The sequence below is a fragment of the Podarcis liolepis genome, assembly GCF_965112155.1.
Source record: "Podarcis liolepis genome assembly, chromosome: 2".
NCBI classification, from domain to species: domain Eukaryota; kingdom Metazoa; phylum Chordata; class Lepidosauria; order Squamata; family Lacertidae; genus Podarcis; species Podarcis liolepis.
This window is the reverse complement of record NC_139555.1, coordinates 28,173,006-28,197,201: the sequence shown is the minus strand read 5'-3', so window position 1 is coordinate 28,197,201 and position 24,196 is coordinate 28,173,006. Positions and strand designations below refer to the sequence as shown.

At 47.4% G+C, this 24,196-nt stretch overlaps 1 protein-coding gene across 9 annotated transcripts in view; it reads right to left on the bottom strand.

Annotated features, from left to right (window-relative positions):
* LOC310700437 (dynein axonemal intermediate chain 2-like) overlaps positions 1 to 24,196 on the bottom strand; it is an 82,574-nt gene that overhangs the window by 39,489 nt on the left and 18,889 nt on the right. For 2 of the 9 annotated variants that reach the window (XM_083490058.1, XM_083490057.1), the window contains exons 9-14: positions 22,951 to 23,174; positions 17,490 to 17,625; positions 16,725 to 16,871; positions 15,593 to 15,826; positions 14,863 to 14,907; positions 11,341 to 11,559 (exon numbers count right to left, since the gene is read on the bottom strand). In XM_083490058.1, the coding sequence (XP_083346184.1) occupies positions 11,455 to 11,559; positions 14,863 to 14,907; positions 15,593 to 15,826; positions 16,725 to 16,871; positions 17,490 to 17,625; positions 22,951 to 23,174 (891 nt within the window). In that variant the 3' untranslated portion in view covers positions 11,341 to 11,454. Of the gene's footprint in view, positions 1 to 3,454; positions 3,536 to 11,340; positions 11,560 to 14,858; positions 14,908 to 15,592; positions 15,827 to 16,724; positions 16,872 to 17,489; positions 17,626 to 22,950; positions 23,175 to 24,196 lie in introns of those variants that run through there. The other 7 variants (XM_083490061.1, XM_083490059.1, XM_083490060.1 and 4 more) reach the window with 7 other exon arrangements.

The following is a 24,196-nucleotide window of genomic DNA, read 5'->3' as shown; positions in this document are numbered from 1 at the left end:
GCGGGCCCCCCCACACTTGTGAATGGCAAGTCCAACACAGTGCAGCTCCAAATGGCAACTATACTATTAGGAAGTGAAGATGGAAGAAGCAGACAAAACAGAGCAGGTAGAAAAAGAGGAAACCTAAGAAGGAGGAGACCCTGCAGAAGTCAGTGAAGGAGCCACTGGGGCAATGTGAACATTGGTGTGCAACTGAAGTAGCCAACCAATAGTTCAGCATCTGGGGCCTTGGGCGATTGCCTCCATCTGGTACGCAGGCTGAGACCCTACCTGCCTGTAGACTGTCTCACCAAAGTGGTGCATGCTCTGGTTATCTCCCACTTGGACTACTGCAATGCGCTCTACGTGGGGCTACCTTTGAAGGTGACCCGGAAACTACAACTAATCCAGAAGGCGGCAGCTAGACTGGTGACAGGGAGCGGCCGCCGAGCCCACATAACACCGGTCTTGAAAGACCTACACTGGCTCCCAGTATGTTTCCAAGCACAATTCAAAGTGCTGGTGCTGACCTTTAAAGCCCTAAACGACCTCAGCCCAGTATACCTGAAGGAGCATCTCCACCCCCGTCGTTCAACCGGACACTGAGGTCCAGCACCGAGGGCCTTCTGGCAGTTCCCTCGCTGTGAGAAGCCAAGTTACAGGGAACCAGGCAGAGGGCCTTCTCGGTAGTGGCACCCGCCCTGTGGAACGCCCTCTCATCAGATGTCAAGGAACTAAACAACTATCTGACTTTTAGAATACATCTGAAGGCAGCCCTGTTTAGGGAAGTTTTATTCTGTTTTTAGTGTTCTGTTGGAAGCTGCCCAGAGTGGCTGGGGAAACCCAGCCAGATGGGCAGGGTATAAATATTATTATTATTATTATTATTATTATTATTATTATTATTATTATTATCATCATCATCATCATCATCATCATCATTTGTGCCACATGGCAGAGTTGGCCTTGCACAGAAAAGAGTTTAATTCCCAAATGCATAGTGACAGTTTCCACATAGTTTTGGATTCCTCATTTGGAAGCCAGCTACCGCGAACAATCGTCTCTGAAAAAAGCAAAGATGATCAGTTCATCAGCTCAAGAGAGGGGCAGCAGCCAAGTCCAGGGTGAACCCAGAGTGTGCCTTAATGTACCCCAAAATCCACTGCAAATGCAGCGATTCCTCAGCAAGCAAGCCGAGTGGGAAAGAGATCTCTGCAGATATAAAGTCTGGTCTATGTCATCCCTGCTAACTGGGCTTAAGCATGTACACAGCTTTTAAAAATACAGTGGTACCTCGGGTTACAGACGCTTCAGGTTACAGACGCTTTAGGTTACAGACGCTTCAGGTTACAGACTGCTAACCCGAAATAGTACCTCAGGTTAAGAACTTTGCTTCAGGATGAGAACAGAAATCCCGCAGCGGTGGCAGTGGGAGGCCCCATTAGCTAAAGTGGTACCTCAGGTTAAGAACAGCTTCAGGTTAAGAACGGACCTCCGGAACGAATTAAGTTCTTAACCCGAGGTACCACAGTAATATTATTAGTCCAAAGCCCACTATTACTTGATTTCTCAGCAATCTCCTTCCCCGGATTGATAATCTTCAGTGCCAAGTCACTAGGATCACCCCTTTCTCATTCACTTTAACATTTGCCAGTGTTCCCACACTGTCAGGGCTTCATTTGAAGACAGGCCAAGCCTGCTTTCTGTGCCACTGTGCCTAACCTTAAGAATAAAGAGGAGAATTCATTTATAACCTTCAGCAGCTGGCAAGGCAGGTCAGGAAACAAGAAAGCGAGTCCAAGGCCCACGATGAGGAAAGCAAGGTCATGGCCCCATCGTCTTTAGAGGGGCGGAGGTCCGTAGCACCTGCTTAGCAGGAATCATAAAATTGTAGAGTTGGAAGGGACCATGAGGACCATCTAGTCTACCCCCCCCCCCCCGGAATGCAGGAATCTTTTGCCCAACGTGGGTCTGGAACCCACAACCCTGAGATTAAGAGTCTCACACTCTACCAACTAAACTATCCCTCCAGGAAGCAGCTCAGAATACGTGCCTGCATTCGAAAGATCCCACGATCAGTCTCAGGCAATTGAGTTAAGAGGACTGGATAGGAGGGGGTGGAGGACGGCCACTGCCTGAGTCATTGGAGACTTCCTGGAATCCAATAACGGACTAGATCTGCGGTTCTCAACCTGTGGGTCCCCAGATGTTGTTGGACTACAACTGAGCTCTGGCCTTGCTAGCTAGGGGTGACGGGAGTTGTAGTTCAACAACATCTGGGGACCCACAGGTTGAGAAAGGCTGGACTAGATCAATGATAGCAAGCATGGTGCCCTTCAGATGTTGCTGGACTACAATTCCCAAGAATCTCGGCCAACATGGTCAATGGCCAGGGATGATGGGAACTGTAGTCCAAGTGCAGTCTGGAGGGCATTGTATTGGCTGCTACCAAGCTAAACAAACCAATAGGATAACCAACAGGCAAAGCAGCTTCCTCTACTTCCTATGTGAGGTGCATCTTCCAGCCTTCGAGATGATGCACCAGACCTTCTGGATCAGAGGTCGCGTTGCCCAGGCAGCTTGGAGCCTCAGGGACCCTCTTTATGCAACAGATTACTCCCTTCAGCAGCCCTGAACTCTTGGTGGCTATTGCACCACCAAAGTGTTGGTGTTGACCTTTAAAGCCCTAAACAGCCTCAGCCCAGTATACCTGAAGGAGCATCTCCACCCCCATCGTTCTGCCCAGACACTGAGGTCCAGCGCCGTGGGCCTTCTGGCGGTTCCCTCACTGCGATAAGCAAAGCTACAGGGAACCAGGCAGAGGGCCTTCTCAGTAGTGGCGCCCGCCCTGTGGAACGCCCTCCCATCAGATGTCAAAGAGATAAACAACTACCTGACATTCAGAAGACATCTGAAGGCAGCCCTTTTCAGGGAAGTTTTTATTGTGTGACATTTTAATGTATTTTTAATCTTTGTTGGAAGCCGCCAAGAGTGGCTGGGGAGACCTAGCCAGATGGGCAGGGTACAAATAATTTATTATTATTACAGTGGTACCTCGGGTTACATATGCTTCAGGTTACATACGCTTCAGGTTACAGACTCCACTAACCCAGAAATAGTGCTTCAGATTAATAACTTTGCTTCAGGATGAGAACAGAAATTGTGCTCCACCAGCCGAGTGGCAGCAGGAGGCCCCATTAGCTAAAGTGGTGCTTCAGGTTAAGAACAGTTTCAGGTTAAGAACAGACCTCTGGAACGAATTAAGTACTTAACCCGAGGTACCACTGTATTATTATTATTACTATTATTTCAGTGACCTGTGCTGCATTATGTGTGTGTTTGTGTTTAAATTATTGAAACCCATCCACATAGCTCATCCTTGATGCTGGATTTCAAAGTCCCATCTCATCCGGCACCATCCCCAGTCCCCTTCCCACCACTTTGCAAGGCATCAGGAAGGAGGACCCCATGGTACCTGATCATCCACTTTGTGAGCTATGAGCGTGGCTCCTTCTTCCAGCTCTGCCAAGCTGACCGGCCGTATGCGAAGAGCCACCTAGAATACAAAGAGGAGATGGATTATGAGCTACAGAGGGATTCCACCCCCTACTGATTCAAGGAAGATGAGGAGGAGAAGGGGGTGGGGTGGGGAGAGAGAGAGACGCTTAGCACCTTCATGGGAGTCATGGCTGTCCAGAGACAAAAAGCATGAAGGAAGTTCCTTCCACTTCCGAACTTCCTTCGGTCAATTTCTTCCACCACCGCCCTGCCCAGTGTGCTTCACCTGAGCATCGCCTGTCTAGAGAGAGAACCTGCGTCTCTCAGAGGCCTTGGCAGGCAGCCACACACAGACAATTACAGTCTTTTTCCCTGGATGAAAGGAAACACTGTCCAGAAAGCAGCATCTCTGGCTTCAGACACCGCTGAGCCATGGGTCTACAGAAGCTGCTGCAGCCACGTGAGCCAGCAAGGGTCATTTCTTTTCCCCACTCGCCCTCTAAAGACAACAGCCCAGAGCTGCAAGATGTTCCATCACTGGAGCTGTTTGTTTACCAAAATGCCCACTTTCTCATCACATGAGGTCCAGAATTTGGAAGAAAGGCTTTCAGGACACAATCTAGAGGGCATACTTTCTAGGCAAGACTGTACCTTGGCGTTTGAGAAGTTAAAACACAGCTGGTTTTAAATCAAACACAGAAGCTCCTGAAAAAAACAGGCCTTATTCTTATGTTGGGTTCAGTCTGAAAGATCCGCTTGTTTCTTATTCTTCCTCCAACAGAAATGCCCTTGAAAGGTTTTTCCCCTCAAAACCCCCCACACCATTTTATACAGCATCACATGGGCTGCCGTTAAGAAACTCGTTGCAGTTTCTAAACCACCCCTCTAAACCCTAAATAATAATAATAATAATAATAATAATAATAATAATAATAATAATAATTTACTTATACCTGCCCATCTGTTTAATGTCATTTTGTCGTACGGACACAGTAGAACTTCACCTATCTTAAGCTGGAGCATCATTCAAAAAAAAGCAGAGAGGAAATCGAAGTCTGCATAACTGAAATGCAATTCTGTATCTACTGCTTTTTGCATTTTTATTGTTGCTACGACAACTGCTTTTGTTTCTGATCTGTTTTATGGTTATCTTTTGTAGGCTATCTTGAAAATCTAGATTAAAAAAATTATGTTTTTTTTTTTAAAAAGTCTGCATAACTGAGATACAATTTACAGATGACTGTATACCTAGGAATTAGAATTTTATATTACCAGAGTTTAGATAAAGCACACTCTCTTGTGCAACAGGTATAACGGCTTATTTAATTAGCTGGTTAGTTAGAATATGGACATACTGTACTGCTTTTCAATAAAAGTTATTGAAGCACTTTACAAGTACAATGTTGGCTTACAAACGTTCTTGAATAAAGTTGGTTACATTCTCAGTAGGGGTGGCTCCACATATATGCCTTCTGGTCTAGGCTCCTATATAGGTAAAGGTAAAGGGACCTCTGACCATTAGGTCCAGTCGTGAGCGACTCTGGGGTTGCAGTGCTCATCTCGCTTTATTGGCCGAGGGAGCCGGCGTACAGCTTCCAGGTCATGTGGCTAGCATGACTAAGCTGCTTCTGGCAAACCAGAGCAGTGCACAGAAACACCGTTTACCTTCCCGCCGGAGCGGTACCTATTTATCTACTTGCACTTTGACGTGCTTTTGAACTGCTAGTTTGGCAGGAGCAGGGACCGAGCAATGGGAGCTCACCCTGCCGCGGGGATTCGAACCGCAACTCCTAGGCTCTGTGGTTTAACCCACAGCGCCACCCGCGTCCCCAGGCTCCTACATAGGAATATAGAAATCTGCCTTATACTGAGACAGACGCTTGAGAGATCACGTGCTCTACCACTAAGCCACAGCCCCTTCCCCTATTACTCTCTCCCCCTCTGGCCCCATCCCTCTCTGTGCCTTTTATCTCCATCATTTCTTTTTACATTGAAAGATCCACGAGGCAGGAGCCTGTTTTCACTTCATACTTATGTGGCCCATGCCTTTGCGCTGAGGATGCTCCAATTAGCACAGGCCTAGGCAGACTCGGCCCTCCAGATGGTTTGGGACTACAACTCCCATCATGCCTGACCACTGGTCCTGTTAACTAGGGATGATGGGAGTTGTAGTCCCAAAACACCTGGAGGGCCGAGTCTGCCTATGCCTGAATTAGCATAATTGTGTAGGAAAACACAGCAGGCTGCACATACATTGCAACCGGAATTGAATTATCTGAATGTTGATTGCCAAAATGATCCCATTGTGCACGACAATTGCCACTCTATGCCATGAACACACAACAATTGACTCCTGGTTATCATCGTGTCAGTTTTCATTATTTTCATCCCAGGGTAGCCCCTATCCACTCCTTATCCAAATATCGATTCAGATACACAAGGCTATACAGGTCCGGTGTGATGCAATGCACACAGCAAAATACTCAGGAGCTTTTCCCTATGCGTGCACCAGAGGCAACAGCCACAATGCACCCCGACTCCTTAAGAAACAGGTAGACAAGACTCTCCACCAAGATGCAGCCTGCCTAACCATCATTGGATAACATTTTATTTAGCAACACTTTTGTTTGTTTGTTGTTCACCCTAAGCTCCCAGGGTGGGTTACAGCGTTAAAAACAATATTTAAAATAACTTATACTATAAAGAAAATGCTTAGCCAGCCTGAAGTTTTATCTGCACCTAGGGAATAAAACTAGTGGACAGGAGAACTGACACATACTTTGCTAACCCAGGTCATTGTTTGCAGCTAAATATGTTTACAGGGCTTGACCTTTTAGGTCTGGGGCATAAGATAAGAGGATTTATTTCACTGCATAACTCCAGCTATTCTAACCTGCCAGACAGGCTGCGCTCATAGAGTCAGCGAAGCTCTCTCTGGATCCCATTTTGATAAGGGAGAAAGCTGATCACCAAGGGGCACTCTTAGGACACCTCCTTTTTTGACCTTTCATATACTTACCGTCTAACACAACCAACTCAGCTATTAATCAACTCGATCCCCATGCCGTTGTATTCGGGTTTCTTTGCCAATTGCGTGCGCGTGTCCGTGCGTGTATACCATTTCAAAAAGCGCTAGCCAACTTTTGTTTCTCGTCCTGCTGATGGACTTCACCGCCCGCTTCCCTTCCTTTTCACCCCTGGAGAGGACTTAGAAACAAGGAGCCCCTTTCACTCACCGTGAGCTGCTGGTCCTTGGAGTCGCCCGTCTCCTTCATGATCATGACAGGTGCGCACCCAGAAGGCGAGGAGGGTGGATGGAAAACCGGGGGCTGCTGGGTGGGAACTAACAAACAAGCGTCAGCCACGTGCGGATCCTCCTTTTGACTTCTCGATTTCACCTCTTTCTCCCTTCTTTACCCGAGGCTGGTCCGTTTCAGGCTCAGTTCATTCCGACCGGGAAAAGCCAAGCGGGCGCTTCTCAGTCCGAGGCAAGACTTGGGAGGCGTCGCCATTCGACGGGCGCCCGCACCTTGCCAAATTACGCGCGCGCCTTCCCTTTTTGGAGAGCTGCCGCAAGCTGCAGCTCCGCCTGCGCCTCGCCTTGGGGGACTCTGCCGTTCCCCATCTGGGATCTGCAGAGGCTCAGCCTTTTCTCTGCCCCCGCCGTCTCGCGCCTCTGTCTCTCTCTTTCTTCCTCTCGCTGCCTCCTGGTGTTTCGGGTCCCCTGGAGATCTTTCCAAAGTGTACACAACAACCGGGCGCGCGGGAGGCTTCCTCCTGGTGACACAGAGGCGCGCGATTGGCTGGGCTGCGCGGTCTTGTCCTGCTCCGCGTCGCCCTCTGGCGCCTAGTACCGAAGAGGGAGTGGGGGGCGGGTGCCACGGAAGGATAGAATCATGGGATCGTAGAGTTGGAAGGGATCCCCCCCCCAATTTCATCTAGTCCATCCCTGCAATGCAGGAATCTCGGCTGAGAAGCATCCATGGCAGATGGCCAGATAGAGAAGGACCTGCGGTGGCTGCAGCCAGAGAACTCAGCCGGTTTCCAGAGATTCTGGCATTCGTCCTGGAGGATGTCCCGAAGTAAGCCATCAAACAGCTTCGCCCCAGAACATGTGCAGAGTGCCTTTGCTTCATCACCGAACATAGGAGCCAACTCCTAGGGGCCGTGGTCCCTTCGCCTCCCCCTAATAAAATATTTGAGGGGGGTTTCCCTCAAATATTATATTCAGATTGGCACCCCTGGCACCGAACACTCGCAGGCCATTTCCATTAGAAGCCTTGATTAGATTTTAACACGTGCTCGATGCAGGGATTAGAGAGGTCTGGCACTCAGCTGAACACCACAAACTCATAATACTATTCAAGTACAATGTCACGAATGCTACACTTGGCCTCTCCCTCTCCTCCAGCTACCGCTGAAGAGCTAAACCATTGGTAGGCAAACTGAGGCCCGGGGGCCAGATCCAGCCCAATCACCTTCTAAATGCGGCCCACGGACAGTCCGGGAATCAGCATGTTTTTACATGAGTAGAATGTGTCCTTTTATTTAAAATGCATCTCTGGGTTATTTGTGGGGCATAGGAATTCATTCATCCCCCCAAAAAAATATAGTCTGGCCCCCCACAAGGTCTGAGGGACAGTGGACCGGCCCCCCTGCTGAAAAAGTTTGCTGACCCCTGAGCTAAACTAAGGACCATATTGCTGTGAGGTTGCCTAGAGGAAGGCTTAAGAAGAGACACAGCAAAAGCAGATCAATTATGAAGAAATAGTGCCTGGGATTGCTTGCTTCCCCGTTTTCTTTTTCCCTCCCACCTCCCTGCAACTGTCTAATTATTAGCTGCAAGGAGTGTGCTGTTTTTTAAACCCTCCTATATATAAAGCCCCTATATATCAGGAGGGACGTGGGTGACGCTGTGGGTTAAACCACAGAGCCTAGGACTTGCCGATAAAAAGGTCGGCGGTTCGAATCCCCCCAACGGGGTGAGCTCCCATTGCTCGGTCCCAGCTCCTGCCAACCTAGCAGTTTGAAAGCACATCAAAGTGCAAGTAGATAAATAGGTACCACTCCAGCGGGAAGGTAAATGGCGTTTCCGTGTGCTGCTCTGGTTCGCCAGAAGCGGCTTAGTCATGCTGGCCACATGACCCGGAAGCTGTACACCGGCTCCCTTGGCCAATGAAGCGAGATGAGCGCCACAACCCCAGAGTCAGCCACGACTGGACCTAATGGTCAGGGGTCCCTTTACCTTTATATATCATGGGGACCTTCATGAGACAGACACAATGCTCCATGGGAAGGGCATCCAGTTTATGCAGCAGCAATGATAAGAAGCGTGGTGGGATCGCACAGGGTGCAAAAGAAAGATCACGAGAGCTAGAAACTTAGGATTTCAGTATGTTTGGAACTGCTCTTGGCATGCAAAATTGTGAGCACTTTCAAACAAGTTTACCAAAGGGAGATCTCAACCTTTGAGTAGTAACTTGCTAAGTAACTAACAGCAGAGACTGTGTGTTTTCAAGTGCATTTTGTGCATTGGCCAGATGCCGTGTGCACATCAGGAAGGAAAAAATAATAATAAAGACTGTAACAAGACTCCATTGGAGGCAGCTCTTCTCCATTACTCTCACCCTCTGCTTCTACCTCGAGGAGAAAGTGTTTTGCATGAGCTGCAAGATGAGCATCCCATTAATAATTTAACCAACAGGGAATGGTGGAGCTGTTGCCCTGCAATAGTAAGGCCTGAATATGTTGACTTTGCTGCGATAACTGGCCTTCGCTCTCTGTTGCGTGGTTCCTGGCGCCAATGCTTCTGGTTATTGTAGCTCAACTGTCTTTGTGTCTGTGTCTCTCTCTGTGTCCTTTGCCATTTGAAGCACTGTGGATTTGAGAAGCGACAGTGGGAGTTTTCTCTTGTCGCGTTGGAGGCAGCAAATGCAAAGATTCCTTTGGCTCAGACATTAAAAGGAGCAGGAAGGAAACAGCTTTAAGATCAGATACCTGGAATAACAGGTTGGGAATTGCCCAAGAAAGATGTTAAATTATTTTTATATGCCACAACTGCTGCTCAAATTTTATTAGCTAAGAATTGGAAAACACAAGAAGTACCAACAGTGGAAGACTGGCAGATGAAAATGATGGATTTTTCGGAGCTGGCTGATCTGACCAGAAGAGTCCGCGACCAGAAGGAGGAGGAATATCAGGAAGAATGGACGAAATTTAAAGACTATTTAGTTAAACATGTTAAGTTAAATTAATTGGAGATGCTTGCAAAAAACAGATAGACTTAGGATTGAAATAGGTAATGTGATGAATTAATATGTTTAATGCGGAATGTGAAAGAAAGAAAGATGTTAAGTGATTAAGTTAATTTTATTAGAATATTGGTTTTGGAAAACCGTTCGAATGATATCCACTGAAATTCAACCAGGGGGATACGAGGAAGTCACTTAACAACGTTACTAAGTTTGGTTTAAATACAGTTGAGATTTATGTTTGTTTGTTAATTTTTTTTTTTGGAAAATCAATAAAAAAATGGGGGGGGGGGGAGATCAGATACCATCTTTCCATTGTATTACACAGAGTGATTATAGGGCACTGATGGCCAATTCTAGGATCTGAAATCTCATTAAGGAGGGCTTTGAGAGGAGGAGGAGATGGATGCTACTTTGCAACTGTGCTGGGCTGGTGAAGAGGAAATTTTACACCTCTCTCTCGGAAAAGTGAGTGGGTGACACTGGAAAGAAAACCCACCCTTTGTGGAAATATATTCAGGTGCCAAGGCTCAAAGGGTTCAATATTTCTAGATAAAGCATTATTATTATTATTCACAATTTGACCTGCAGAACTAGTCACCCCAAAGGAAAAATACAGAGCGCGGGGGGTGGGGGTGGGGGAGACCTGTGGCCCTCTAAGTATTGTTGGACTACAGCTCCCATCATCCCTGACCACTGGGGATGATGGGAGTTGGAGTCCAACTACATCTATTGGGCCACAGTGAAAATGTGTGTCCCAGGCTTTTAAGAGTCGTCTACCCATGTACTATCTGAAACCAAAGGCACACATAGGTTGCCAGATGTGAAATTTTCTTCAGCTCTCCTACCCCACTATTGGGTTTCCCCCCAGACTGATGTTTCCTCTGATTTATTGCCGAAGAGTGGGTTTTCCCGGAGAAAGCAGCAGGGCAAAAGGCAAAACCACTTGGAAAAGCAGACAGCCACTCAGACCCATACTTTCTAAGTACAGAACAAGCAGAAGTGTGGATGAGTCCTTATTATATGTCTCTGAATGCTTCCACACAGGTATTTATTATGAGATCAGGGCTCCACATATATATCAATCTTTATTTCCCCCCTATTTAATCTAGATGTGTTTCTGGGAGAAATTGGGGCAGGGAACCCCATATGGCTAATAATGACCTGCTTATAATATCTCGATGACCTTTTTGCAATTTAAGCCCCCATCTGAAATCACTCTGTTATCTCCTATGTCGCTTGGCTGACTTGCCTAAAGTGCTTTATTAATGCCACTCAACACTATAAACTGTCACAGTACTGTACCACACCTTCAGATGGCAGCAACAAAAGCATCTTGCTCCCTCCCCCGTGGCAGATGCGCTGCAAAAGGACTAATTTCCCCTTGTTGGCATTTATGGATTTCTCTCTCCTGTGCAGAATATGAAAGGGTCATCTATGCGGAAGTTCCTTTTCTTGTTTTCAGCCCTGTATTGCTATCAATTCATCACGGCGACCTCAAATTTTATTTCTGTCCCTCAGGCACTGAGAGTTATTGCAAGTTTCCATGGCAAAGGCACTTAGGACTCAGCTGGACACTCGTTCGGGTTAGGATAGAGTAGCGGGAGAAAAGTGCAAAAAAATGTTGCTACATTTATTGATAGAGTCTGTTGTGTAAAAAAATAATGATAGAAAGAGCAAACAGGAAGGCATATAAATTCCATTCAGGAATTTCAGGGTTCTCCATTCACTCTTCTTCTTCTTCTTCTTCTTCTTCTTCTTCTTCTTCTTCTTCTTCTTCTTCTTCTTCTTCTTCTTCTTCCTCCTCCTCCTCCTCCTCCTCTTCCTCTTCCTCTTCCTCTTCCTCTTCCTCCTGCAAAAAACAGAAACCAGGAATATGTCTTTGCAAGTCTGCACTAACAAGTGATCTCCCCTCAAAATCAGTCTCTGGGAGAGGTATATCCTTATCTCTTCTGGATTAAAAGTTACCATAATGAATTGGAAACCACTTCAGACAGGTGAGGAATTGCATTTTTTAAAAATCCCACAGTAAAAACCAAAACCAAAAAGGCAACCCACTGCACATAGAAAACGAGAAATTCAGGGGAAAGGGTTTTTCAACTTAATGTTTTCCCTGGTGTACAGTGGTACCTTGGGTTACATACGATTCAGGTTACATACGCTTCAGGTTACAGACTCTGCTAACCCAGAAATATTACCTCGGGTTAGGAACTTTGCTTCAAGATGAGAACAGAAATTGTGCTCTGGCGGCGAAGCGGTAGCAGGAGGCCCCATTAGCTAAAGTGGTGCTTCAGGTTAAGAACATTTTCAAGTTAAGAACGGACCTCCAGAACGAATTAAGTACGTAACCAGAGGTACCACTGTACTAGTTCCTACAAACATAAGTTTGGAAACCCCACCTGCAGTCTGAGGCAACGCGGCCCCTGAGGAACTCTGCCATACGATTCTGCTGAAGGCCACAGGTCAGCCCTGAGCGTTACGTGGTCCCTGTAGCCGCGCAAACTGGCTGTGACAGAAGTAATGCTAAGAAGAGTATGGAACTCATTCTTGCAGGAGGCAGGGATTGCCCCCAACTTCAGAGAGGATTGCACAAATTCAGGGAGAGGGCTATCAAGGCAACTAGCTATGATGGCTATGTTTTCCCTCCACAACTGGGAGGCAGCAATCGTGCTGAAGGGAGTTGCTGGAAACCCCAGGAAAGGAGAGTGCTCTCGTGCTTGAATCCTGCCTGCTGGTTTCCCTGCAGGCAACTGTTAAGCCACTGTAAGAACAGGATGCTGGACTATAATCATCATATTTTTATTTATTTATACCCTGCCCATATGGCTGGGTTTCCCCAGCCACTCTGAGCGGCTTACAGCACATAATTTTTTTTCTAAAACATTAGACATTAAAAATTTCCCGATACAGGGCTGCCTTCAGGTGTCTTCTGCACTGGCTCCTGGTGGAGTACAGGATCAGGTTTAAGGTGCTGGTTTTGACCTTTAAAGCCCTATGCGGCCTAGGACCCTCGTACCTACCGGACCGCCTCTCCTGGTATGCCCTGCGGAGGACAACACTTTGGAGGTCCCAAGTCGCAAGGTGGTTAGATTGGTCTCAACGAGGGCCAGGGCCTTTTCAGTACTGGCCCCGACTTGGTGGAACGCTCTGTCACAAGAGACCAGGGCCCTGCAGCACTTGACATCTTTCCACAGGGCCTGCAAGACAGAGCTGTTCTGCCTGGCCTTTGGTTTGGACTCAGTCTGACCCTTATGTTTCCTTCCCCTTATGGTTTTGATCTATGGGCTACTATTAAAATGAGGCTGCATTTTAAATTATATTTTAACCTGTATTTTAAATTGGTTTTTTATTTTTATATTTTTATTGTAATTTTACTGGTGTTACCCGCCCTGAGCTCTGGCCGGGAAGGGCCAGGTATAAATAAAAAAAATATTATTACTTATTATTATTATTCTAAAAGTCAGATACAGTGGTACCTCTTGTTAAGTACTTAATTCGTTCTGGAGGTCTGTTCTTAACCTGAAACTGTTCTTAACCTGAAGCACCACTTTAGCTAATGGGGCCTCCTGCTGCCCCTGCGCCGCTGCTGCACGATTTCTGTTCTCATCCAGAAGCAAAGTTCTTAACCTGAGGTAATATTTCTGGGTTAGCGGAGTCTGTAACCTGAAGCGTATGTAACCCGATGTACCACTGTAGTTGTTTATTTCCTTGACAACGGGTGAGAGGGTGTTCCACAGGGCAGGAGCCACTACTGAGAGGGCCCTCTGCCTGGTTCCCTGTAATCTCACTCCTCGCAGTGAGGGAACCACCAGAAGGCCCTCGGAGCTGGACCTCAGTGTCCGGGCTGAACAATGGGGGTGGAGACGCTCCTTCAGGGCTAGATGGGACATGGGCCTGATCTAACAGGCTCTTCCTATGTTCTTAGGAGAGCTGCTGCCGCCACCAGTCAGTGTGGACAGTTCTGAACCGGATGGACCAATGGTCTGACTAGGTATATGGCAGCCAGGTTTGCCAAATTGAATATTTTTTGGGGGGGCAGGTAAGCCCAGCCTCACATAATCAATCACAGGACACAGCACACGTATGCCATTTGAATGGCAATGTCCATCACCTTGGGAGGATGGCAGGCCTTCTCAGATATTTGATTGGGGAAAGCAAAGGAAACTAGGAGTTGGCTCTGATGATGACAACTATGTTCCTAAAATACCCTAGAACCTTCTTTTCAGTCTCGGTATAAAGTCTGAGGGATCCATGGCCATATCTGGGTAAAAACGCCGAGCAACCATGCATTGTAAATTAGATAATTTATTGAGGAATGGCAACCGATTGTTCGCCTCCATGTTGGCAGTGGTGGTGGGAACACATTTACTAATGTTGTTGTTAAATCTTCTAGCCCAGTGTTTCCCAAACCTGGGTGTCCACCTGTTTGTTGGACTGCAATTCCCATCACCCCTGGTTCTGGTCTTTCCAGCTAGGGATGATGGGAGTTGTAGTCCAAAAACAGCTGGAGGCCAAAGTTTAGGAAGCACTGTTCTAGCCTGATGCGGCACACTATTCTTATGTTCATAGCTGTGGCAAATACCTCATACGGATCAACCAATCCCATCCATGCTCCTGTTTTATGGTCATTCTTGTTGGCTAGTGTGACAAGTTCACTTGGGTCAGTGGGCAAGCTCCATTAACAAGAGTGTTCTTCTATTTTAAGGAGGTTGGGACGGGTCCAGAGTTTCTTGGATATCTTGCAGATCAGGGATACTCCACACATTAAATCAGGGGTCAGCAAACTTTTTCAGCAGGGGGCCGGTCCACTGTCTCTCAGGCCTGGGGGGGGGGCTAGACTATATTTTGAAGGGGGGAAAAATGAACGAATTCCTATGCCCCACAAATAACCCAGAGATGCATTTTAAATAAAGGCACACATTCTGCTCATGTAAAAACACCAGTCAGGTCCCACAAATAACCCAGAGATGCATTTTAAATAACAGGACACATTCTACTCATGTAAAAACACGCTGATTCCCAGACCGTCTGTGGGCTGGATTTAGAAAACGATTGGACCAGATCCGGCCCCTGGGCCTTAGTTTGCTTACCCATGCATTAAATGATATTTGGGAGTGGGATCAGGAATACTGACCTTAGGAAGGATTGGTTCATCGTCTTCTTCGTCAAATGTCCGCTCCTGAAATATGGAAGGATGTTATAAGACATGTGGCCATCTGAAACATCTTCCTGGAACATTCCTTCTCTTGCTATGCATTAAGTGCCCCTGTACCATGATGTCACATTCTTGGAGGCTATTTCTTCTACTTTATTTATTTATCTTTTGAATTATGGTGCTGGAGGAGACTCTTGAGAGTCCCGTGGACTGCAAGGAGATCAAACCTATCCATTCTGAAGGAAATCAGCCCTGAGTGCTCACTGGAAGGACAGATCCTGAAGCTGAGGCTCCAAGACTTTGGCCACCTCATGAAAAGAGAAGACTCCCTGGAAAAGACCCTGATGTTGGGAAAGATGGAGGGCACAAGGAGAAGGAGACAACAGAGGACGAGATGGTTGGACAGTGTTCTCGAAGCTACCAACATGAGTTTGACCAAACTGTGGGAGGCAGCGGAAGACAGGAGTGCCTGGCGTGCTCTGGTCTATGGGGTCATGAAGAGTCGGACATGACTAAATGACTAAACAACAATTTATTTGTCTCCTCCTGCATGTAATTCCTATCCTGTCGTTCATCGCCAGACAACCCCAGGGTTACATACATTTCCGTAAATGATACCTGGCAGCTATTTTAAGACTCATCAACCTCCCTGGACTTTGTGCTGTGCTTGCAGAGTCAGCCTTTGCATCTTTCTCAGCGGCCCTGTTACCTGGTCGTCGCCAGTTTTGGGCTTGGCTTTTGCTCGCTCCCTGCGCTTGAGCTCTCCCTCGATGACATCAAAGAACTCCTTCTGCACCCGTGCCAGGATCTCCTCCGGCTTTTCCTCTTCCACGTCCTCTTTTCCCCGGTCCTCCTTGCTCTCTGTCTTGGTCCTCTCCTTAAGACGCATTTCGCGGTGGCGGGCCTCCAGAATCTTCTCTCGTTTCGTCTCCCGCTCAAACATCTGAGGTGCACAGAAGGATTACAGGCTGAAAAGGATTCAAGGGAGCCCCGTAGGTGGAACTGAAGCGGCCTACCTCACGGAGGCTAAATCAGTCATGCCACTAACTTTGGACTACTGTGGTACCTCAAGTTAAGAACTTAATTCGTTCTGGAGGTCTGTTCTTAACCTGAAACTGTTCTTAAACTGAGGTACCACTTTAGCTAATGGGGCCTCCCGCTGCCGCGCAATTTCTGTTCTCATCCTGAGGCAAAGTTATTAACCTGAGGTACTATTTCAGGGTTAGCGGAGTCTGTAACCTGAAACGTCTGTTACCCGAGGTACCACTGTATGGGGTTTCTGAGCCCTGTGTTGGGGTCCTGTGATAGTTCATTAACCTTCCTATTAGAGAGATGCAGACCTGTCTCATTTTAAAGATATATGGCAGATCCCATCATTTTTCTACAAGTTTATTTTTTAAAAAAGTTTACAATAAACTAAGGTATTAACCTATATTAATCAGGCTATCAAGAGGCATTCACACAATTCAAGGACACATTCGAGTCATAGAATTATAGAGTTTGAAGAGACCCTGAGGATCTTCTAGTACAATGTAGGAATACGCAGCTGTCTCATATTGGAATCGAACCTGCAACCTTGGCGTTATCAGTACCATGTTCTAACCAACTGAGCTATCCAGGCTGAGGAAGCCAAAACACTTGAGGAGGGTGTGTAACAGGGCCATGGCCTTGGCAGAAGTCTGAGGGCTAGAAGGAGAGGTCTACAGGCCACATTCGCAGCACCTGGGCTGGAGGTCCCCTACCCCTGAACTAGAGGAACAAAACACATGCACACATTCCTGCAAGGAGGTCTGTTTGCCTCGCCCCCCCAATTTGCCCCCTAGGAAGCAAGAGACACTCACTGCGGAAGCCAGGTTCTTCTCATTCCGTTGCAAGGTACATAGGCCAGAGGAAAATTCCAGCAGTGTCACCGTACCCAGTTTGGAGCCACAGCCAATAAAACGCCCGTTGTCCTGTAAACGCAGGCTGAAGAGAGGATCATCACAGACCTGTTGAAGAAAGACCCATTCAGGAGCGAAGGGTTTGCTGACATTTCAATGCCAGTACATTTTCAAGGACTGAGTGCTTAGCTCAGATTAAAAGGATCAACAGCAGAACAGATTTTTCAGGGTTTTATTCAAATGCCATTCTGTTGCCCCATTTTGCCACCTTTTGGGGGATGCTCCCCACATTTTCCTTGCACAGAGGTTTTCTCCATATAAGAAAAGTGGGCCATATGTGTGTAAATTGGCATTTAGCCTGCAGAAATTATGCATGTTTGGAAGCTGTTTCATGCAGAGGCCTTCAAACAAATGTAACTGCGGCAAAAATGCAGCCATTTTCAAACAGGACAAGGCACACAGATGAACAAACTTTCCCCTTCCAAGAAAGTGGCTACCTGCTGGAGCCCATACTTAACTATTTGGCTACCATTGCAGCACCAGAGTCACCCAGAGCTACTACAAAGCCCGGCAGAAGTGACAAAAACCACTACTTAATTTCAAATGGGCACCAAGCTAGCGATCTTCCAAGTTAACGTTCTGCCTCTAGAGAGTGGAAGTCTCAGAACAGGAAGACTGCAACAGAAGAATCTGAAATGTGGATATGTTTGTTCCCTCCGGAATCACCTTCAAGTTGAGTGTAGGGTCATTCTGTTTGAAGAGGAAGTCCCAGACATCCAGGGTGCCATCCATCTTGGTGGTGAAGAAGACAGCTGGCCGAGTGGTGCTCCAGCAGCCATCTGTGAGGTATGCCATATGGTATCTGCCAAAGAATGCAGCATTTCTTGTGTTTCAAAGGATCCATTTAAAAGGCTTCCTACTCCTGCTGCTTATTAAAAGTGAAGCTTTGCATGAAACGGTGTATTTCAAAGGAGGGAAAAGTGTATCTACTGAACCACAGAGGAAACAGAAACCTATTGCATACCCTCCAATATTTCTCTGATGAAAATAGGAACATCCAATTAATAATAAAAATAATAATGCCCTGTCTGGCTGGGCTCCAGCCACTCTGGGCAGCTTCCAACATATATAAAAAACATGACAAAACTTAAATCACTTAAAAACTTCCCTATAAAGGGCTGCCTTCAGAGGTCTTCTAAAGGTTGTATAGTTACTTATCTCCTTGGCTCAGGGGGTTGCATAACTCCATACCCTCCAACATTTATCCAATGGAAATAGGGCCATCCTAAGGAAAAGCGGGACATTCCAGGATCAAATCAGAAACTGGGACAGCTTCTATAAATCGGAGACTGTCCCTGGAAAATAGGGACACATGGAGGGTCTGCTATTAATTCCCTATGTTTGTGATGTAAATATCTTGGGCACTGGAATGTACACGGTTAGTCAAAACCACTTCCACAGTCCACTTGAGGGCTGGAATTTATATAAACCTCAAGGTTCCATATTTCCACAAGATTCCTTAACACCCTTCCTACAACCCTTCCGAGTTCAAGAAATCCAACATGCTGCATTGACCCTTCACAATTGCCTTGGCTATGCTCTGAGACACTTGGGAGAGGCAGCTGGTTTAAGAGCAGAAGGGATCTCCTAGTTTACTGCTTTAAGCGCTGTAAGTTGCACATAGAGGAGCACTGACGTGACATTCTGTTTCAGTGTGCTTTCAACCAATTAATTGCTTAAAGCATGCTGCCTCCCCAAACCACAAAACAAGCATAAGGTGTAACAGCTATCCAAGGTGGAAAGGATGAAGACAAACACAAAGGGTTGTTTAGATTGCTACGTTGACATGGACTTCATAGAATCATAGAACTGTAGAGATGGAAGGAACCCTGAGGATCATCTAGAGAGGGCCTTTTTGGTAGTGGCACCCACCCTGTGGAGCACTCTCCCGTCAGAAGTCAAGGAGATGAGCAACTATACAACCTTTAAAAGACATCTTCAGGCAGCCCTGTTTAGGAAAGCTTTTTAATGTGTAATGTTTTATTATGTGGCTGGGGCAACCCAATCAGATGGGCAAGGTACAAATAATAAAATGATGACAATCCAGTCCAGTGTTTCCCAAACTAGGGGTCTCCAGCTTTTTTGGGGGACTACAGTGTGGGAGTTGGAGCTTAACGAGTTAAGTTCTTCCCATGATGCCACACCATTCTGACGTCACTTTTGGAAGCTCGGGAGGAGCTGGAGGCAAAGTTTGCCAGTCCCACTCTGTACTCCGTGGGGAAAAGACGCAAGTCTGGCATGGCTGCAAATAGTCCTGGAAATTCCTAAGAAATGTTGGAATAAATGCTGTAAATAGACAAGCTGGACTCTGTTTGTTTGTCTGGAAGCTGAATCAAGCTGGTGACAGTTCTACACCGCTGTGTGAAACTCTGCTGAGCCGTGACAGAGTGGCGCAGCTGACGGAAGCGCGCCGGACCAGGCAGCCATAAAATCGCTAATCGAGGTTCGTAAATCAATTAGCGGGGGTCACGGCTAATAACCAAAGGTCACAGGTTATGGATCCTAAATAATCGCTTGTAAAACCGTCACGGAAGATACTGCTGGAATGCGTTTGAAGTCTGCGGTGTCGAGCAGGAGGCAAAGGAGCAGCTTCGGAGTTTGAAAGCAGCTAGCTGAAAAACGCAGAGGTTTGCTGTGGAGCCAGGAGCTGAGAACAGCAGGGTATCGTTTCTCCAGGGAGAGATGCCAGTGGAGCTGACGTTATTGTAAGTACAGCTTGGGGCCCCCTTGGGAGAACGGGAGAAGATGGCAGATGGCCAGGAAGGGATTCAAGCTCCGTTTGAACAGCTTGAGGAACTCACCGTCCAAGCGTGGAATACCTGGACAAAAAGGGTGAGAGCGTGGTTCATGGCCACGGAAGTTTGGGACATTTCCCAAAGGGAACCAGTGCAACTGGTGGACAGAGATGACAGAGTTGCAGGAAAGTCGCAATCTGCTTCTCTGGAGGAGAAAATGCAGAGGGAGAAAGCTATGAGAGCTGAGATCTGCATGTTGAGAGCAGGTGTTCATGCTAATTTGCAACAGCACCTGGAAAGCGTTGAATCTGCGTGTGAGGCTTGGCGTGTGCTGAAACGTCTGTGTGAAGGCTCAGCAGGAGGCCAAGGGCAGATTGAAGCTGGAAGCCTAGAGATGGCTGGAGCCCCTGTTCCTGATGATTTAGCCTCAAGGAGTGCTAGTGAGCAAGTCGGGGGGGCGGAAAGTTCCAAAGGCAAGTTTGAAAAGTTTTCCACTGAACCTGCTGGAATGAAGAGCAGCTTCAGGGGGGGCGAGGCTGGTGGGAGGCGCCATTCCAGAAGGAGGAAGGCCAAGCCAGCTGGGAGCCCCGGGCAGTGTTTTTCCACTGGAGTTCAACGTCTGCGTAGCAGTTGCCCCCACCGGAGCACACAGGCGCGGCAGGATGTTGTCAAGGACACTTTTCATGGGAGCCAGTCGGGTTTCCATGGCAACAGGCCTGAGAAGGCAGGCAGGCGTAGAGCCGAACCAGGTGGTCGTGGTAAACAACAAGAGTCTTATCAAGTCTCTGCGAGCATGGCTTTGTTCGAAGACGGCCGTGTGGAAAATTCCAAGTTTCGTTTTGTTATTGACTCTGCAGCTAATCGCAATTTGATTCCAGAGACACCTGCTGTCGAGAGGTGGAACTGCACGGCAATTCCTGCCGGGAAATCTGTACTGTTTGCAAATGGACAGAAAGGAAATTTGACTAACGTTGTAAATCTGCATTTTCGTATTTTACAGGAAACGCTGGAGTGTTGTACCGTTCCTGGGATGAACCACTGTCTTTTATCTGTGCCTTATCTACTGAAAATGGGATTTACGGTTTGTTTTCAGGGTGATGTGTGCACAATCTCCAAAGGAGGGAGGGTGCTTGCCAAGGTTAAAAAGGGGCAGAATGATCTCTTCATTCTTAAAACGTCTCTGGAGGGTGATGGGAAGGTTAAGAAAGCACAAGCACGGCGTGCTACAATTCCCAATCATGATGAATGTGCCCATATTTGGCATGCTAGGACGGCACATAGTTCAGTAGAAGAACTACAGGTGCTGCCGGAGGTTTCTAAGGGGTGTAAGATTTTAGAATGTGGACATGTTGTAAATTGTGAAACTTGCAAGCTGGCAAAGGTAAAAGGATGCAGTTATCCAAAGATTGAGAGGATAACCACTAGGCCTTTTGAACAAATTCACATAGATCTGATGGGTCCTGTAAAAGAACCAAGTCTGGGAGGGTCAAGGTATCTGCTCTCGATGCAGGACAATTTTACACAGAATTCCTGGACACACGGTCTCAAATCCAAGGGTGATGCAGCACAGCTGATCAAACGTTGGATTGAGGAGGTGGAAGTAAAGTTTTCCACCAAAGTGCAAGCTGTCACAAGTGACAGGGGAGCTGAGTTTACAGGTTCTGCTTTGCAAAAGTACTTTCGCAAGAAAGGGATACGTCACACAGTGACTTCACCCAATCAGAGAGGGGAGGCAGAGCGGAAGTGTCAGGCTCTGGTTAAAACTGCACAGGTGTTGCTGAAAGATTCTGGGTTACCTCCAAGGTTTTGGCTGGAGGCAATCAAGTATGTGAGCTTCACCTGGAATCGGACCTACAATTCCGTGGTAGGGGACACACCGTTTAGGCTGTTGCATGGCAGGAAACCCCAGATTCATTTTTTGCGTATGTTTGGGTCACATGCGTCTGTGTCAGTACCTGCTACGTTGCAGGGGCCAGATGGATCCAAGTGCCGGAAAATGATCTTCTGTGGGTATGAGCTAACAGCGAGTGCATGGAGGTTTGCATTTCCATCAGGTGATCAGAGTAAGTTACTGATCAGCAAGCACGCTGAGTTCTATGAGCAGGATGAAAAGTCAAAACCTGCTTCCAAGCGTGATGTTCTTTCAGAATGTCTTTCTGATTCAGAACAGGAAGATTCTGGGGGGGGAGGAAGAAGAAACTGAGTCTGATGATGACGATCAGGTAACTGACCAAGGTCAGGAACAGGAGGAGGTATCTGAAATTTCTCCACAGGTTAAGAGAACACCCAAAAGCGAGCCCAGTTCTCCGGTGAGTGTAATGGAGAGGGTTCGAAAACGTTTTAAGTCAGAGGGGGAATCCCGTGAGGCTGAGGACACAGGTCCTGGTGGCAGTGAGTCAGAGGTAACATCTGAGTTTGTGCCCAGAAGGTCTAGTCGCTCAACGAAGGGCATTCCGCCGGAAAGGTACCAAGCAACAAGTGCGTGGGCCTGGTTCGCACAGTGTGATTCTGGGAGTGTTGAAGGGGTTCAACAGGTGCCTGGGAAAGATGCTGGGAAGGAGCACAAGGCAAAGGGAAAGGTGTTGAACTCAAAAGGGTCTTGTCAGAAGGTGCGGCAAGGGAGGGTGTGGGAGTTGGAGCTTAACGAGTTAAGTTCTTCCCATGATGCCACACCATTCTGACGTCACTTTTGGAAGCTCGGGAGGAGCTTGAGGCAAAGTTTGCCAGTCCCACTCTGTACTCCGTGGGGAAAAGACGCAAGTCTGGCATGGCTGCAAATAGTCCTGGAAATTCCTAAGAAATGTTGGAATAAATGCTGTAAATAGACAAGCTGGACTCTGTTTGTTTGTCTGGAAGCTGAATCAAGCTGGTGACAGTTCTACACCGCTGTGTGAAACTCTGCTGAGCCGTGACAGAGTGGCGCAGCTGACGGAAGCGCGCCGGACCAGGCAGCCATAAAATCGCTAATCGAGGTTCGTAAATCAATTAGCGGGGGTCACGGCTAATAACCAAAGGTCACATACAGTTCCCATCATCCCTGACCACTGGTCCTGCTAGCTAAGGATGATGGGAGTTGTAGTCCAAAACAGCTGGAGCCCCAAGTCTGTGAAACACTGATCTAGTCCAACCCCCTGCAATGAAAAGGAATATGCAGCTGTCCTATACGGGGATCGAACCTGCAACCTTGGCATTATCAGCACCACGCTCCAACCAACTGAGCTAAGACTTTGTTGGTAGGCATGCCAGAAATTGACCTTGGAGCACCCTCAAGGTGAAAAAGTTGTGGCCACATTGTAATCCCTGACAGCACCAAGGCACCCACTGTTATGGCCAGCTGACATGTATGCAATTTTAAAAACAACAAGATATGGGCAACACAATGTGTTACCTACTTAGTCCACATGATGGACGATTCTCTGCTCTCTTCTGACCAAATGCGTGCAGTCCAATCCCCAACGGTCAAAAAGTTCTTGGGGTAGAAAGGATTCCTCGTCAGGGCATAGATTGGGCCGTGGTGCCCACTGAACGTGCAGACAATCTTCTCAGCAGCAGTCTTGGCTTTGCGGTTACAGGAAATCACAATCCCTTGCTCTGTTCCCACCATGAACTTGGTTGGCTATGGAAACACAATGGAACGCTATTGTTACGCTTCAGAGTGGTGGGTTCTCTTTTCCTGGACCAAAGAGCAGAGCTCACGAAAGGACTCACGTGGAGTAGAAAGGCAAGTGATGGTGGATTGGTTATTTTTTTATAAATATTGCTGCAAAGTTTGAGGAGACAAGAGCAACGAAGCCCAAAGATGGAACTCAGCACTTACAATATTCACTGGAAGGAGAGACACAGAGAGGTTGGCCGCCAATGGATGGACAAGTGGAATCTGTAGATACCGTATTTTTCGCTCTATAACACGCACCCGACCATAAAACGCACATAGTTTTTAGAGGAGGAAAACAAACAAACAAAAAATATTCTAAATGAAACAGTGGATGTATGATTTTTGTGGTTCAGACATGTGATCTGACGGTGAGTTTGGGGTAGCCGTTGGGCTGAGCAACGGAAGAACCTGCTGTCAAAAGCCCAAACAGACGCTGACCTCAGCTTAGCTGGCTGCTGAGAGCTCTCAAAAACCCAGGTTTTATGGGAACTTAGACCATGGGACCTCTTCCACCCAATTACCTTGTGAACCTGGCCTTGAAGCCTTAATGGGAGACAGCTATATGTAAGCACATTCTTTCTGAGGTTCTAACCCATTCCTAGGGACGCGGGTAGTGCTGTGGGTTAAACCACAGAGCCTAGGGCTTGCCGATCAGAAGGTCGGCGGTTCAAATCCCCGCGACGAGGTGAGCTCCCATTGTTCGGTCCCTGCTCCTGCCAACCTAGCAGTTCGAAAGCACGTCAAAGTGCAAGTAGATAAATAGGTACTGCTCCGGCGGGAAGGTAAACGGTGTTTCCGTGTGCTGCTCTGGTTCGCCAGAAGCGGCTTAGTCATGCTGGCCACATGACCCGGAAGCTGTACGCCGGCTCCCTCAGCCAATAAAGTGAGATGAGCGCTGCAACCCTAGAGCTGGCCATGACTGGACCTAATGGTCAGGGGTCCCTTCATCTTTAACCCATTCCTATAAACCAGTCTTAAAGGGG